Raw genomic sequence first — 14,251 nt, 5'->3', positions numbered from 1 at the left:
CTGTTATGTTGGTAAGAGTCTTCCATTGTTCTTGAAGTGCAGTGATCTTTATCTTCTTTGGCTATTTGTTGAGTTAAGATATATTAGTTCAGTCACTGTATTGCATTGAAGTATTAATGGATGGGATTCAGTCAAAGCCTGAGGACGTAGTTGTAAATCCTTTCCATTTCTGTTATTTGGTCATCAGGTGCATTGACTAAGAGATGAGCGTTGAGTAGCATAAGGGTGAGTTAGTTCCTTTGTAATTCACCTTGTTTGTCACTATTGTTATACCAGTCGTTATTATGGGGCCGTTGAACAGGATAGAGATGATGTGGTGGTAGCTCCAAAAAATGGGTAGGTTTCTTCTTACTGTGATGTATCTTGTAAGAGAGAATATTGCCTTCACGTTATGGCCAGCTATGTGCACTGTCGGAGATGAGTTGAGAAGAGTTAGGGTCTTTAGGTTGCACGTGAGGTTTCATGGTCGGGGCATGTTTGGACAATTGAACAAGATATTCGCGTCACAAGGGGGCAGTTATTGTCACAGTAATGTCTGCGATGGTCTCTAGGAAGCCATCTGTAAACGCTTTGTTCCACAGATGCCAGTATATCAGGATAAGTGAGCAAGAGATGGTAGGTATGATGAAGAGCTGATGACATTCGATTGGAACAAAGCCATTAATGTTTGTAGTTTGTAATGAGTTCTTAAGGATGACTGCTAGTCTTCCTCTGATCTTTTATGATAATTTTGGGAAATAATTCCATATTCATTGGGCATGGGGGCTTGCCTCATGGAAGAATGGGGATGTGTTGTCTCATTAACAGGTGAGGTACAGAAAGAAAAGGGTACACAGACTGTTATTATCAGTGAAAAAATGAGATTAGGACAGCTGAAAAGGTACACTTCCCAGGGTCACATCACGAGCAGTAATAAACACTCCGATATGGTGTGTGATTCTGTGATGTGCAGAGATCCCAAAAATGTGTATGTGAAGTAATTCTCCATGCCAGGTATTAGAATACTTGTATAGTCTCCTGGGCAAAGTGGCATCTTGGCTGCAACATCACAATAGAATGCAGAGGTTGGTCGAATTCACATAGCTGGTTTAGTAGTAGAAAAAGGAAATGGCGTATTACCGTCTTTAATCTTACCTAGTAGAGATATTGAAGGCTTTTTTAAATTCAGTGCTGAAAGAGTCTGCAGGCATTCAAGTGTTTTCCATGACATGTCTGACGCTTTCAGACAGTCTTGGAATTTTAGCCAATAACATGTTGCTTTGTTTCCCATTAAAGGTGTGGGTTCTGAAGGCTCAGTATTGTGTGTAATAGTAGCTGAAGGAAAAATATGTTTAAAATCATACTTGACTCAATTTGGTCTTGAGAAATGTAGCATCTGTTTTGGTAATTGTATGCTAACACTGGGGCTACACCGTGCTGATGGGGGCAGATTAGACTGTATTATGTAATGATATGGGACACCTTTCTCTGTCTAATATTGTCATACTGGCACTGATTTTGGAGGATGAAAGTGGGGCTCATCGTATTCAGCCACTTGAGGTTTTTTTTTCTTCTTTTTGCAAAAGTATTATTGACAATCACAAATTTAGTACACTCGATAGCTTTCTGGTTCACAATGAGAGTTAATGTGTACCAATTACAAAGATTTTTGTTCACCTCTACGTATTTTGAATAAATGAATGCGCACTAAGTATAGCGCAGACTGCAACTTCACCTAGGTATCCCGGCGCTCTGATCTACTAGATCTCAGATATGGAAACCTGAATTAGACAAACGTGAGAAGGGCCCCCGCTCTGCCACACCTGAGCCAAGGAACCTTGAAAATTGCAGCATTTACTTTCTTTTGGAGGAGAATCTACTGTTCAGCACTAATTTTCCAGTAGCTCTTTGATGAGGTCCAAAAATACACCGGTAAAGTTGTAGTGAATCCTGCCCAGCTCCTGCTAGGGGTAGTTGTCGAACACCCTTTAGGATGCGCAATTAATTAAAGTTAATCTACTAATCCCTTGTAAAATTATATTTTCGTTCTGTCCACCTTTAATCAACGTTGCTGCTCCAATAGTTATTATATGCACACCAGGATACTACTATCCCCTGCAGCTCCCTACAGAGAGTGCCAAAATACCTGCATGGTAGTCTTTAAATTATAGGTGCAAGCTAGGCGTCTGGCAGTGCCCCCTGCCTCACAGTTTTACACCGGAAGTTATTCAGTGGGAAATAACATCGACATAGTCAATAAACATTGAAGAAAATGTAACGTGTGGTAGTCAAGATCACAAATTGTACTGCATTTTTAAAACGAATCCCACCCAGAACCATACTTTCATTGTTCTTGTAATAGGGGCCAGGACCCCGAAAATAGATTATTCTGGCTAGGGCCATGCGTATTTCTGAATGAAAATGTTTCCTACTAAACGCCATCTGTGATCCCCAGTCAGTTCATTCCGTAACAAGTGAAAAAATAATGTGGATTTGTAAGATAATTTTTAATATTTATTCCCTCTGCAGTAACAACGGGACGAAAGGCTATGACGATTGTACTTTCTTTCTTGTTCTTCGCAAAGCCATTCACTTTCCAGTAAGTATAAACTTCTAAATTAAACTAATACCATTTAGATTCATTTTCGTATGATTTAGGATACACGTCACATGTTTTTTCCTGTTGGTGTCTGTAACTAATGTTTATTATAGAAAAAAATCTTACAGAATAAGTAAACTAGTAAAATGTTGATGTATTTGCAGGACAGTGAATCTCCGCGCTCAAGTGTTTGCTCTTAGTGGAGGTTTAGGTTTTCATCAGCTCTCAGAAGTCAAATGGTGGTACAACCATGTAAAAGAAAATACAACATTCTCGATAGCCTATAAAGTCTATCATGCTTTAGGAAATAGGCAATATAATGCAAGACTACTGTTGTTCCAACATACCAGAGCTTTCGCCCTTAGTCATTTGGAGCATATAATGCTGAAATCTTCAAACTCAATGAATATTTTTATACCGCTTTTTCTTAATACAAATGAATGGAAGCAAGGGCACGTGATCAGATGTCGGCTAATACTAACAAATGAACAGATGTTAGGATCTTCTCATAAAAAAGAATGTGAGAAGAACTTGATAAACTGATAATGAAAGCATAGACAAGGGCAGGCTTCACTGTTTTCCGAAATACGTGTTTCATGGTGCAAATTTTCAGAAGAAAACTACTCTTACTATACACTACAAAAAATATGCAATTGGACAACAAATAAAATGACTGCGATCCATCAGAAATGTATGTAACTCAGCATTCATACTATGGATTTGGTGATCCGCAGGCTGGCATAACAACAACATAGCCATCCACTAATGTAACGGTGCATGTTACGGTACACAGAAGTATTTGCATTTTTACAATACATGTAATGGTGTTAAGGCATAGAATCGAGTAATTCCCTTTATTTTCTCAACCAACCACCACATTGTTAGCAAGAAACCCAAGCCTACTCTCAGTGCTTGGTTCTGTTCATAAATAAAAACTCCTGAGGGCAAGTCAGACCTTATTTGCTTTTATATTATTATGGTAAGGTGACAGGTACAGGGTAAAACATCTGTTACCCTCAGAGGTCAATTTAGACCTTTTGACTCAGACAGGAGTGTGAAATCATCCAAAGCAAACACTGCAAACCAATAAACATCAAACATAACATCAAATAATCAACATAATTCAATTGAAGTCAAAAATGTAAACATACCATGACCTATGTGGCCATGAATCACCACACCAGTTTAGTAAAACTTGAACATTAATTGCCCTTTAGATTAACAATGCTAAGATTAAGTAAATCATGCGAGAAGATTAAATGAGAGAAATACAGAAACATCACAGGCTGTCCAAAACGCCTGAAAAATCCCAATCTAATTAAGAAATTTAACATTAGACACTACAAAAGAACAATACAAAGTAGCAACACAATCAAGTGAAATAGAGAAACAGTATACATTTAGTTTGTGAAGTTGAAACAAATAACAACAATTAATAAACAGTCAAATTTAGACATTAATTAGGTCAGGCATCCCTAACTAGCACTCTAATTAGAAAAGCATGTGTGGGCTTCATGCAAAAAGAAAAATAAGACAAAAATTAATTTGGAAAACATGTGTCTATGGCACTAACCAAAATAGCCCGTTGGATTTTCTAAAGAGAAAACCTGCAAGGAAAACACAAATGCACATTGGTTATACCTCTCCTAAATGGATCAGCAAACAGCAGAAACTTCTTCAGCAGTGCGCAGGAACATCAGTTCTTCATTAATCAGCATCAGGACTTTAAAGGGAAACAGTTCAGTAACATTGGGCCTAATATATCTGAACTGTTAGAATCATAGGCATAGAGTTAAGCAACATCTTGTAACTTTGAAAATGGAGAACAGAACTGAAGCTAAATGGAATCAGACTTACATCACCTAAAACATTTCTATATTATAGTACCAAAAGTTACTAACTAAGCCCCTATTAGGCAGACTAGGAGAGGTTTTACTTTGCAGCCAATGATCATCTTCTGCGCATCAGATCTATCTCTTCACATTATCTTCACCAAGGATTGGATTAACGCTGTCACTCCTCTCTGCCTCAACAGACATCAGCTTTTGTGATTAATTACATTTAAAACTACTTGGAAACATAAAATGTACTTCCTGGCAAAATTAAGCTGTAACAGAAATGAAATGTTAGATGAAAAACACAACATTGAGCACTGTGGCTCTTTGTTTAGTCTGTACATTATTATCTCAACACAGAAAATACAGCTGTTATAAACAAAGAACATAACTTTTCCACAGTGTGCAAGTCACACAGGATGCTTGAAGCAACATTATTTTGCAGAGTTAACATTTTTTTTAAAACAACGTGCCTCTGGAAAATTACTGAATGTGTGGCCTTTTAACTAGTGCTACACATGAAAAAATAAAACATTTCATAATAAGTTTTAAACCATAAACCGTTTAGTACACATTAATAATAACCTTCTCAGTATATTTAATTATATTTAAACAAAATACATTTTCATTAATCGATAATTATTATCATGTCAAACCATGTTGTGGCTGACACCACAGTGATCATATTTCCCAAAACACACATTTTCCGTTGAGACTTTTAATACATGTTACTTCACATTATGTTTTAGTGGCACCATTTTTATTAATAATGTTTACACTCCAACACACCCCAAAAATTGTTAGGAATGTATGTGTCAGTTATGATAGTGTTTTATCCCCATAGCCTCAGTTTGACGACGACGTCCAAACCAAACACATTCATCTTTGACTAATATGTTGCATAAACGCAAGTGCAGCAACAGATGGGTTCCTGTCCCTCCACTAATGGCAATAAACTATTAACCTATGTATAAGCTTAAAAGTAGAGGATGATGGGTCTTGTGGATTGTGTGATTATTAACACAGAACAGGTCTGCTTGAATTGCATCATACAGACAACTGACTCAAACTATCTGACTGTCTTCTGAAAGTTTATAATAGGACAAGTAGGAAGACATGCAAAAAAAAAGAATTGTGATAGCATTTCTTGTTGCATCTCAGCGCTTTGTAGTCTTTGTCAATTACATCACAAGTTAACTGTAAAACATTACATATGGTTCTCCTCACAGTGCAGGTTTTATAACTTGGGTATTTGGCTTTAGGGGAAAGAATATTACACCCTCCTGTTTACCCTGTGTAGAACATATATTGTTTATGTTCTGATATATTAAAACATGCATCCAACTAGAATTTGCAGTTTGCCTAAATGCACTACATTCTTAACTAATTCTTCATTAAATATGACAACTTGGCACACGTCCAAGTAGATTAGCCTCAGAGATAGCTAATGCTATGTGAAAACATGATATTTATCTGTTAAATACATGATTTTCTGTTCAAGTGAATGAACGTTAAAGTACGATATAGTTCACTTGCTTTTAGTGTGCTTTTTCTCTTTAGATTAGCTTGTCAGTTTGCTTGTACCCTTTGCTAACATTTGGAGGCTCTCCTATCCCTCTGGCAGTCTCCCACTCCACTGCTTTGGACTGTCTGTTATATTTTGGGATGGTTCCATCATAAGCTGTGCACCATGCTTCTTACTCATTCTCTGCAATGAGTGTGGCTCACATCTTCCAAGCTGCCATGTACCATCTAACTCACTGTGTAACCCGTTATCAAACCTTCAGCTGTCTCCGGGTCCCATTATCCAGGCTTTCTTCTACTTTGATCCCTTTGCCTAACTACTGATTTTATTCCCTGGACTGTCTCCTACACTCATCCATTATTCTGTCTTCTGCTGTCATTTACTGGGTAGTCTCATTCTCAGCCCAGTGGGTTTTTACCCACTTTTGTCCCTGGACTGCTGCGTCTCTCATTCTCAATTCTTAGGCAGATGTCTGTGTTCATTCCACTGGAGTACCTGGTATATCTCCCTCATTCTAATCACCTTGACTGCGTGAGCGCAATGGCTGGCATAATGGATGCTCTTTCGAGAGCTCCAAGCCTTTGGCTCAGCATCCACTGTTTATCCTAGTCATCCAGACTAGTTTATAACCCAACTAGTTTTATTGTGATGCAGCTTCACACAAGCTTTTGGTGGAAGTTTATCACTGACAATCATTAATACAACTACCCGCTTAACTTATCTAACTTTATATAGGGATTCAATGGAATGGGAGGCAACCCAATGAACATCATTAATATCCTTATTTCATTGCAGCATTGTTAAAGTATTACCAGTTTTTACAGTTTTCAAATTGTGCATTTTGCTCTACATTCTTTTCTTGAACAATTTAAAAAACATACACAAATTACTACATAATATTAGTTATTACCAAAAATAGCAAAACTAAACAATATATCATGAGATCACCCCACACCTCAGTCACTACCTCTCATTCATACATCCCACCCATGCATTCCATGTATTACATTGTTAAAAGGCACCGGCAGTACATCTTGGATTGAGAGAACGCAAACTGGATTTTACAAATGAGAAAACTAGCTCCTTCATTACCGCTTTCTGTGATACGTGATAGTAGATTTCTGATAGATATATCTACCTGTGGATTCCTCACCTTTTGAATATTTCCATTGTCCCAGCTTTCAACAGAAATCTTTTCTTTCAAGCTGTCCACGTTGACGAGGATTTATCAATGGAACGACTCTGCACGCACCTCCATCTGATGTCATCAGAGCCATAAGAAGTTCTTGCCCGCGTGCTGACGTCAGTTCTCTTTTTTCTGCACCTTCGACACTAACAGTTTTTCTACCTCTCCAGGTGTTACACTGTGTCGAGGGAGCTCCTTGTCAAAATCTTTTTCGTGCGACAATGTCTTCCACTGAAGAAGCCTTGTAGGGAGTGTGGGGGTCATATGTCTGTAACTGACCCTCACAAGAGTTGTCTTTGGTGCCTGAGTTCCAACCACAACATCGGGGATGCTCTTCTTGCCAGAGTATGAACCCGAAGGCACTTAAAGAGCGAGAAGCTAAGCTGTTCCTGGCAAAGGCCAAGAAGGAAAAGCAGGGCTGTCAAAGATCCAGGCCTCAAGAGGAGTCTTCAAGATCCAGGCCTCGAGAAGAGTCTTCATCTCCTAGAACAACTCATAAGAAGTGGCGACATCACAGTTCTTAGCGTCACTCGTCTCTAGATGTCAGCCCGAGGGCCTTGCCATCGACGTCCAAGTCTCTGTGTAATTCAGCTTGGGAGATGAGCCCTACATTTTCGCCTCTGCAACCGAAGTCGGCAGAGACATCACCGGCACGGTCTTTGGTAGAGATATCAGTGTCACCTACAAGTGCTACCATGTAGTTCTCTCCTGCTACTCCATCAGAGCAGGAGATTGAGGAGCAAGAGTCCAGTGGGACCCAGCCTCAAGTAGAATATACAGCCTTGCCTGCTCCTGGTGCAGATCCAACTGCATTTTTAGATGCTATGTTTAGCATTTTTAACAGAGCTGTGGCCCCTGCTGGTGCGCCTGCGGGTGCCACGGGTCCATTAGCCTTCAATCTAGGTGTCTCGTTGCTGTTCAAACAGGCTTCTTTTATTCCCTTTTTGCCCACGGCTCCATCACCTTCAGGGATGACTATGCTGCCGGCGCCGATACTGACATCAGATAATGTTCATCTGGAGTCACGTCATTCGACGCCTATCAGGGGAAAGGTCCCGGCCCCGGCTTCACCTGTGCTGCATCATACATCCTCGCTGTCAGTTCATTCTGTATCTGCGCCGAGATTGGACTCTAGGTTAAGGTCAAGAAGAGAGGCATTGCAACTCTTTGAAGAACAACAATATCTGGAGGAGCATAAGGATTTGGACGAAGGAGAAATCCCTTAGCATGCTCATGGCTTTGAAGGGATTGAAGTGGCAAGTGGTCTAGACACCTCCCCAGAGTGGGAATTGCTATCTCCTGGAGGTATTCTGGATCCAGTAGAAACTTCTTATCACAGTGTGATCTGGAAGGCTGCTGACCTTTTGGAGTTACCATTGCCAACATCAGAGCTAAAATCGAACATATTGACTGAGGTTCTCCACTCCTCCTCTACTACATCAGAATCTTTGTGTTCATTTAATGAGGCCTTGTCTGATCCGGTTCTGGATCTGTGGCGGAAGCCTGTGTCTACTCCGGCTGTGTCCAAGGTCACCGCTAGGAGATATAGGGCTGCACCAGCTGACATGCAAGTCCTCAGCCAACATCTGACACCTGAATGTCGGGTGGTCCATGCTTCTTGTTCTGCTAAATCAGCTACTTCCCTACAAGCACTGCAGACAGGGACTCGAAACGTATGAAACAGACTGCAAATAAGGTGTTTTCCTCATGTAGCATGTCCTTAAAATCTGTGAACATTACATGTGTCTTGGGCAGATACATCCATGTGCTGATGGACTCTGCTAAGGAAGTGAATCCTAAGCTACCGCAAGATGTGTAGGAGCATTTTAAAGAGTTGTTACAAGACAGTCGGGCAACGTCTAAGCAGGTCACCCAACCTGGCCAGGACACTGCGGACTCTGTTGCCAGGGCAATGGGTACATCGGTGGCCAGCAGAAGGCATGCATGGTTAAGGGGATCAGGGTTTTCCCCAGATGTTCAGTCCACCTTAATGGATCTCACTTTTGATGGGTCGAGACTATTTGGAGAGAAGGCTGACTCAGCACTTGAGAGATTCAAGGACAGTAAGCCCCATGGCTAAGTCTCCGGGTCTCCAAACTCTCACCTTGGCCTATACAGGGAGTGCAGAATTATTAGGCAAATGAGTATTTTGACCACATCATCCTCTTTATGCATGTTGTCTTACTCCAAGCTGTATAGGCTCGAAAGCCTACTACCAATTAAGCATATTAGGTGATGTGCATCTCTGTAATGAGAAGGGGTGTGGTCTAATGACATCAACACCCTATATCAGGTGTGCATAATTATTAGGCAACTTCCTTTCCTTTGGCAAAATGGGTCAAAAGAAGGACTTGACAGGCTCAGAAAAGTCAAAAATAGTGAGATATCTTGCAGAGGGATGCAGCACTCTTAAAATTGCAAAGCTTCTGAAGCGTGATCATCGAACAATCAAGCGTTTCATTCAAAATAGTCAACAGGGTCGCAAGAAGCGTGTGGAAAAACCAAGGCGCAAAATAACTGCCCATGAACAGAGAAAAGTCAAGCGTGCAGCTGCCACGATGCCACTTGCCACCAGTTTGGCCATATTTCAGAGCTGCAACATCACTGGAGTGCCCAAAAGCACAAGGTGTGCAATACTCAGAGACATGGCCAAGGTAAGAAAGGCTGAAAGACGACCACCACTGAACAAGACACACAAGCTGAAACGTCAAGACTGGGCCAAGAAATATCTCAAGACTGATTTTTCTAAGGTTTTATGGACTGATGAAATGAGAGTGAGTCTTGATGGGCCAGATGGATGGGCCCGTGGCTGGATTGGTAAAGGGCAGAGAGCTCCAGTCCGACTCAGACGCCAGCAAGGTGGAGGTGGAGTACTGGTTTGGGCTGGTATCATCAAAGATGAGCTTGTGGGGCCTTTTCGGGTTGAGGATGGAGTCAAGCTCAACTCCCAGTCCTACTGCCAGTTCCTGGAAGACACCTTCTTCAAGCAGTGGTACAGGAAGAAGTCTGCATCCTTCAAGAAAAACATGATTCTCATGCAGGACAATGCTCCATCACACGCGTCCAAGTACTCCACAGCGTGGCTGGCAAGAAAGGGTATAAAAGAAGGAAATCTAATGACATGGCCTCCTTGTTCACCTGATCTGAACCCCATTGAGAACCTGTGGTCCATCATCAAATGTGAGATTTACAAGGAGGGAAAACAGTACACCTCTCTGAACAGTGTCTGGGAGGCTGTGGTTGCTGCTGCACGCAATGTTGATGGTGAACAGATCAAAACACTGACAGAATCCATGGATGGCAGGCTTTTGAGTGTCCTTGCAAAGAAAGGTGGCTATATTGGTCACTGATTTGTTTTTGTTTTGTTTTTGAATGTCAGAAATGTATATTTGTGAATGTTGAGATGTTATATTGGTTTCACTGGTAATAATAAATAATTGAAATGGGTATATATTTTTTGTTTGTTAAGTTGCCTAATAATTATGCACAGTAATAGTCACCTGCACACACAGATATCCCCCTAACATAGCTAAAACTAAAAACAAACTAAAAACTACTTCCAAAAATATTCAGCTTTGATATTAATGAGTTTTTTGGGTTCATTGAGAACATGGTTGTTGTTCAATAATAAAATTAATCCTCAAAAATACAACTTGCCTAATAATTCTGCACTCCCTGTAGACCTCTCAGACGATATAGAGGGTTTGACCACAGCTCCTCCTTTCGTGGGAGGCAGCAGTTCCAGGGGCAATAATCTACCAACTCCCTACCAACATGGTGCTGCCCTGCTTCCTTCCTCTTCCACTTCATCTTCTGCTAGGAACCCGTCAGGAAAGCAGACCTAATTCTCTCCCCTTTCACCAGCATGTGTTGCACGTAGGGGGAAGGCTAATTAATTTTCTTTAAGAGTGAGAGTCAAAAACATCAGACTCATGGGTGTTTAGCATTGTAGGCATGATTCAATGTAGTGTCCGGGACTGCCCAGATCAAAAATTGGCTGCTCAGAGCCAAGTCTCCAGAGTTAATGCTGCACCATTTACAGGTGACAACCCAGTTGTTGTTCAACCTGGGCTTTTCGTTATACGTGCCCAAATCTCACCTGGAGCCCTCTCAGTGCCTTCTGTTCATAGGGGCAGTATTGGACACAACAATGAATCATGCCTCCACCCCTCTTCCCCTTAGAGAATTCGGGACATTCAGGATATGATTCTGATGTTTCAGGATGGAGCTGTCCAGTCCTAAAGGTCCTGCACCTGCTCGGTCTGTTGGCTTCCTGTATTCTGCTGGTCACTCACACACGTTGGTACTTGAGGGCTCTCCACTGGTGCCTCCACAAGCAGTGGTTTCAACACAACAGGGATCTCAAGGAGTCCATTACATTCTTCAGAGACACTGCACTGGATCTTTGATGGTGGTGTGTGGACAGCAACCTATCGCAGGGGAGGTCGTTTTGTATTGCACCTCCGGTGGCCACAGTCATAACGGCTGCTTCCAGTCTAGGGTTAGGAGCGCATCTACTGGCTCCTGAGATCAAAGCTGCTTGGTCTCCAGTGGAACAGATGTTTCACATCAATCTGTTGGAGTTGCGGGCAATACATCTGGCTCTCAAGGCCTTCCTCCCTTCCGCGGTCATTCAGTACAGGTCTTGGCAAACAACACTACCACAATGTGGTATATCAACAAGCGTGGAAGAGTAGGGTCGTATCTTCTTTGCAGAGAGGCTCTACAACTCTGGGCCTGAGCTCAGGACCATCGGATTTGCATAGTAGAAAACCATTGGGCCAGATTTCTCAACATACGTGCGGACAGTCTCAGCCGGCACTTTTCAGCCGACCACGAGTGGCGTCTCCGTCCGGAGGTGGTTCTTCACGTCTTCCAGTTATAGGGGACGCCTCTGATAGACCTGTTTGCCACTTGAGAGAATGCTCACTGCCCGTCTTTCTGCAACCTTCATTGTCCAATGCAGGAAGCATTTGGGGACTCGTTTCAGTTGAGCTAGAGCAACCGGCTGCTTTACACTTTTTCTTCGATACCCTTGATTTTTTAGGGTTCTGAGGGAGATTCACCAAGACAGGGCCCAAGTTATATTAATAGGCCCGGATTGTCCAAGAAGGGTGTGGTACACAGACCTCCTTCACCTCTTGCTGTGCCCTCCGCTCAGTCTCCCTCAGAGGGCAGACCCACTCTCGCAGTTGCATGGGCAAGTTGTACACCCCCACCTCCAGAACCTGCACCTACATGCCTGGAGATTGAACAAGGCAATCTGAATTCTTTTTCTCTTCCCCAAGAAGTGGTGGATGTTATATTATCGGCCAGGTGACACTCCACCAAAACAGTATATGCTGGTTGATGGGCCAAGTTTGTTAAATGGTGTGAGGAGAGACACATTGATCCTTTAAAGTCCTATTTGTCCAACATTTTACAATTTGCTCTCTCCTTGGCACAACAAGGTTGCACAGTTGCGACAGTGAAGGGCTGTCTGCACTGTTGCATGTATTTGTTAACCTGACCAACCCTCTTTATTTAAGTCTCCTACACTTCTAAGGTTTCTTAAGGGTTTGACTAATAGGATCCCCCAATCCGTTAATAATGCCTCAGTGGGATTTAAATTTAGCTGTAATGTACCTGATGGGTACGCCATTTGAACCATTGCACAGTTGCCCGTTGGGGCTCCGTATGTTTAAAACTGTCTTTCTTACAGCAATAACGTCAGCTAGGCATGTTAATGAGCTGCAAGCTCGAAGTGTAAAACCCCATTTACCACTTTCCATGCTGACAAGATGGTTTTGAGAACCAGGGCAGCTTTCCTTCCAAGGGTGGTGACTCCTTTCCATTTAGGGCAGACCATCACCCTTCAGTCCTTTTACCCCACCCCACTCCCCTTCCTTCCGATCCCTCCAATGAGGAGGAAAGCCTGCACCATCTGGATCCAAAGAGTGCTGAGGTTCAGTACAAGAGTTCAGGACGGATGATCAGTGTTTCGTTGGCTACGTGGGCAAGGTGAAGGGCAAGGCCGTCCATAAAAGAACTCTATCAAGGTGGGCCATTCTTTGAATTAAAATATGTAATGCACTGAAAAAGAAGGATCCTCCCGAGAACATTAGAGCTCTTTCTACCAGAGCTAGGTCTACTACTTCTGCTTTCGATAGAGATGTACCTGTAGTGGATATTTGCAAAGCAGCAATTTGGACTTCCATCCACACTTTCGCAAGCCATTATTCCTTGGACTCGGGAGTGAGGAGGGACGGTCATTTTGCCCGTTCAGTGCTGCATGATTTCTTGGTATAGCCAAACAGGCACCCACCTCCAGGTGTCCACCTCTACCCAAACAGGCACCCACCTCCAGGTGTCCACAGGTAGATGTATCCATCAGATCAGCAAGTTACTTACCTTTGGTAACGCTTTTTCTGATAGATACAGTATCTCCCTGTGGATTCCTCAGGGTCCTACCCGCCTCCTTGTTGCCTGTCGGGTTATACCAAGAAAGATATTTTGTATATATTGTATTTCTGGCAAATTGTATGTACAGAATGTATACTTATTTATATATTTAGATATATAAAATCTTGTGTTGAGTTTGCACATGTTGTACTTGTAATGTTGGTGTTCACCCGTTCGCCTCGAAGGCACAGTGAAAAAAGTGGGTGAAACTGATGTCTGCAAGGACTTCTTATGGCTCCAATGATGTTTGACAGAATCGCATGCGGAGCCATTCCATTGTGACGTCCTCGTCGATGTGGAGATGCTAGAAAGAAAAGATTTCAGTTGAATGCTGGTGCATTGGGAGTATTCAAAATGTGAGGAATCCACAGGTAGTCACTGTATCCAACAAAAGAAGTATTACCAAAGATAAGTAACCTTTTTTTTCATCACATTCTTCCTTTTTCCGTATCTACATGGATTAAAGCACCTTATATTTTGTAGTTCGACCCTTTAGTTGGGAGGCAGTATTTCACCTTAAGAATGTAGTGTAACACATAATATGAGTCATTGAATAGTACAAGTGCAGCAGCTCCTTATGACTATTACCCTCACCTCTTGGATAGGGTGAATTGAGAAAGACAGAAGTCCTGAAGACAGTGGTTAAAAAAAATTGTATCCACCTAAAAGTGTGTTGACTGGATTTG

The 14,251-nt window shown here is 42.0% G+C and overlaps 1 protein-coding gene across 3 annotated transcripts in view; it reads left to right on the top strand.

The window, feature by feature from the left end:
* Window positions 1-14,251, top strand: part of SLC35B3 (solute carrier family 35 member B3) — a 292,399-nt gene that overhangs the window by 264,218 nt on the left and 13,930 nt on the right. For all 3 annotated transcript variants that reach the window (XM_069217185.1, XM_069217176.1, XM_069217194.1), the window contains one exon: window positions 2,509-2,578. In XM_069217185.1, coding sequence (XP_069073286.1) covers window positions 2,509-2,578 — 70 coding nt within the window. The remainder of the gene's footprint in view (window positions 1-2,508; window positions 2,579-14,251) is intronic.

Source organism: Pleurodeles waltl, chromosome 2_1 (assembly GCF_031143425.1).
Source record: "Pleurodeles waltl isolate 20211129_DDA chromosome 2_1, aPleWal1.hap1.20221129, whole genome shotgun sequence".
NCBI lineage: Eukaryota > Metazoa > Chordata > Amphibia > Caudata > Salamandridae > Pleurodeles > Pleurodeles waltl.
This window is presented reverse-complemented; position numbering and strand designations above follow the sequence as displayed.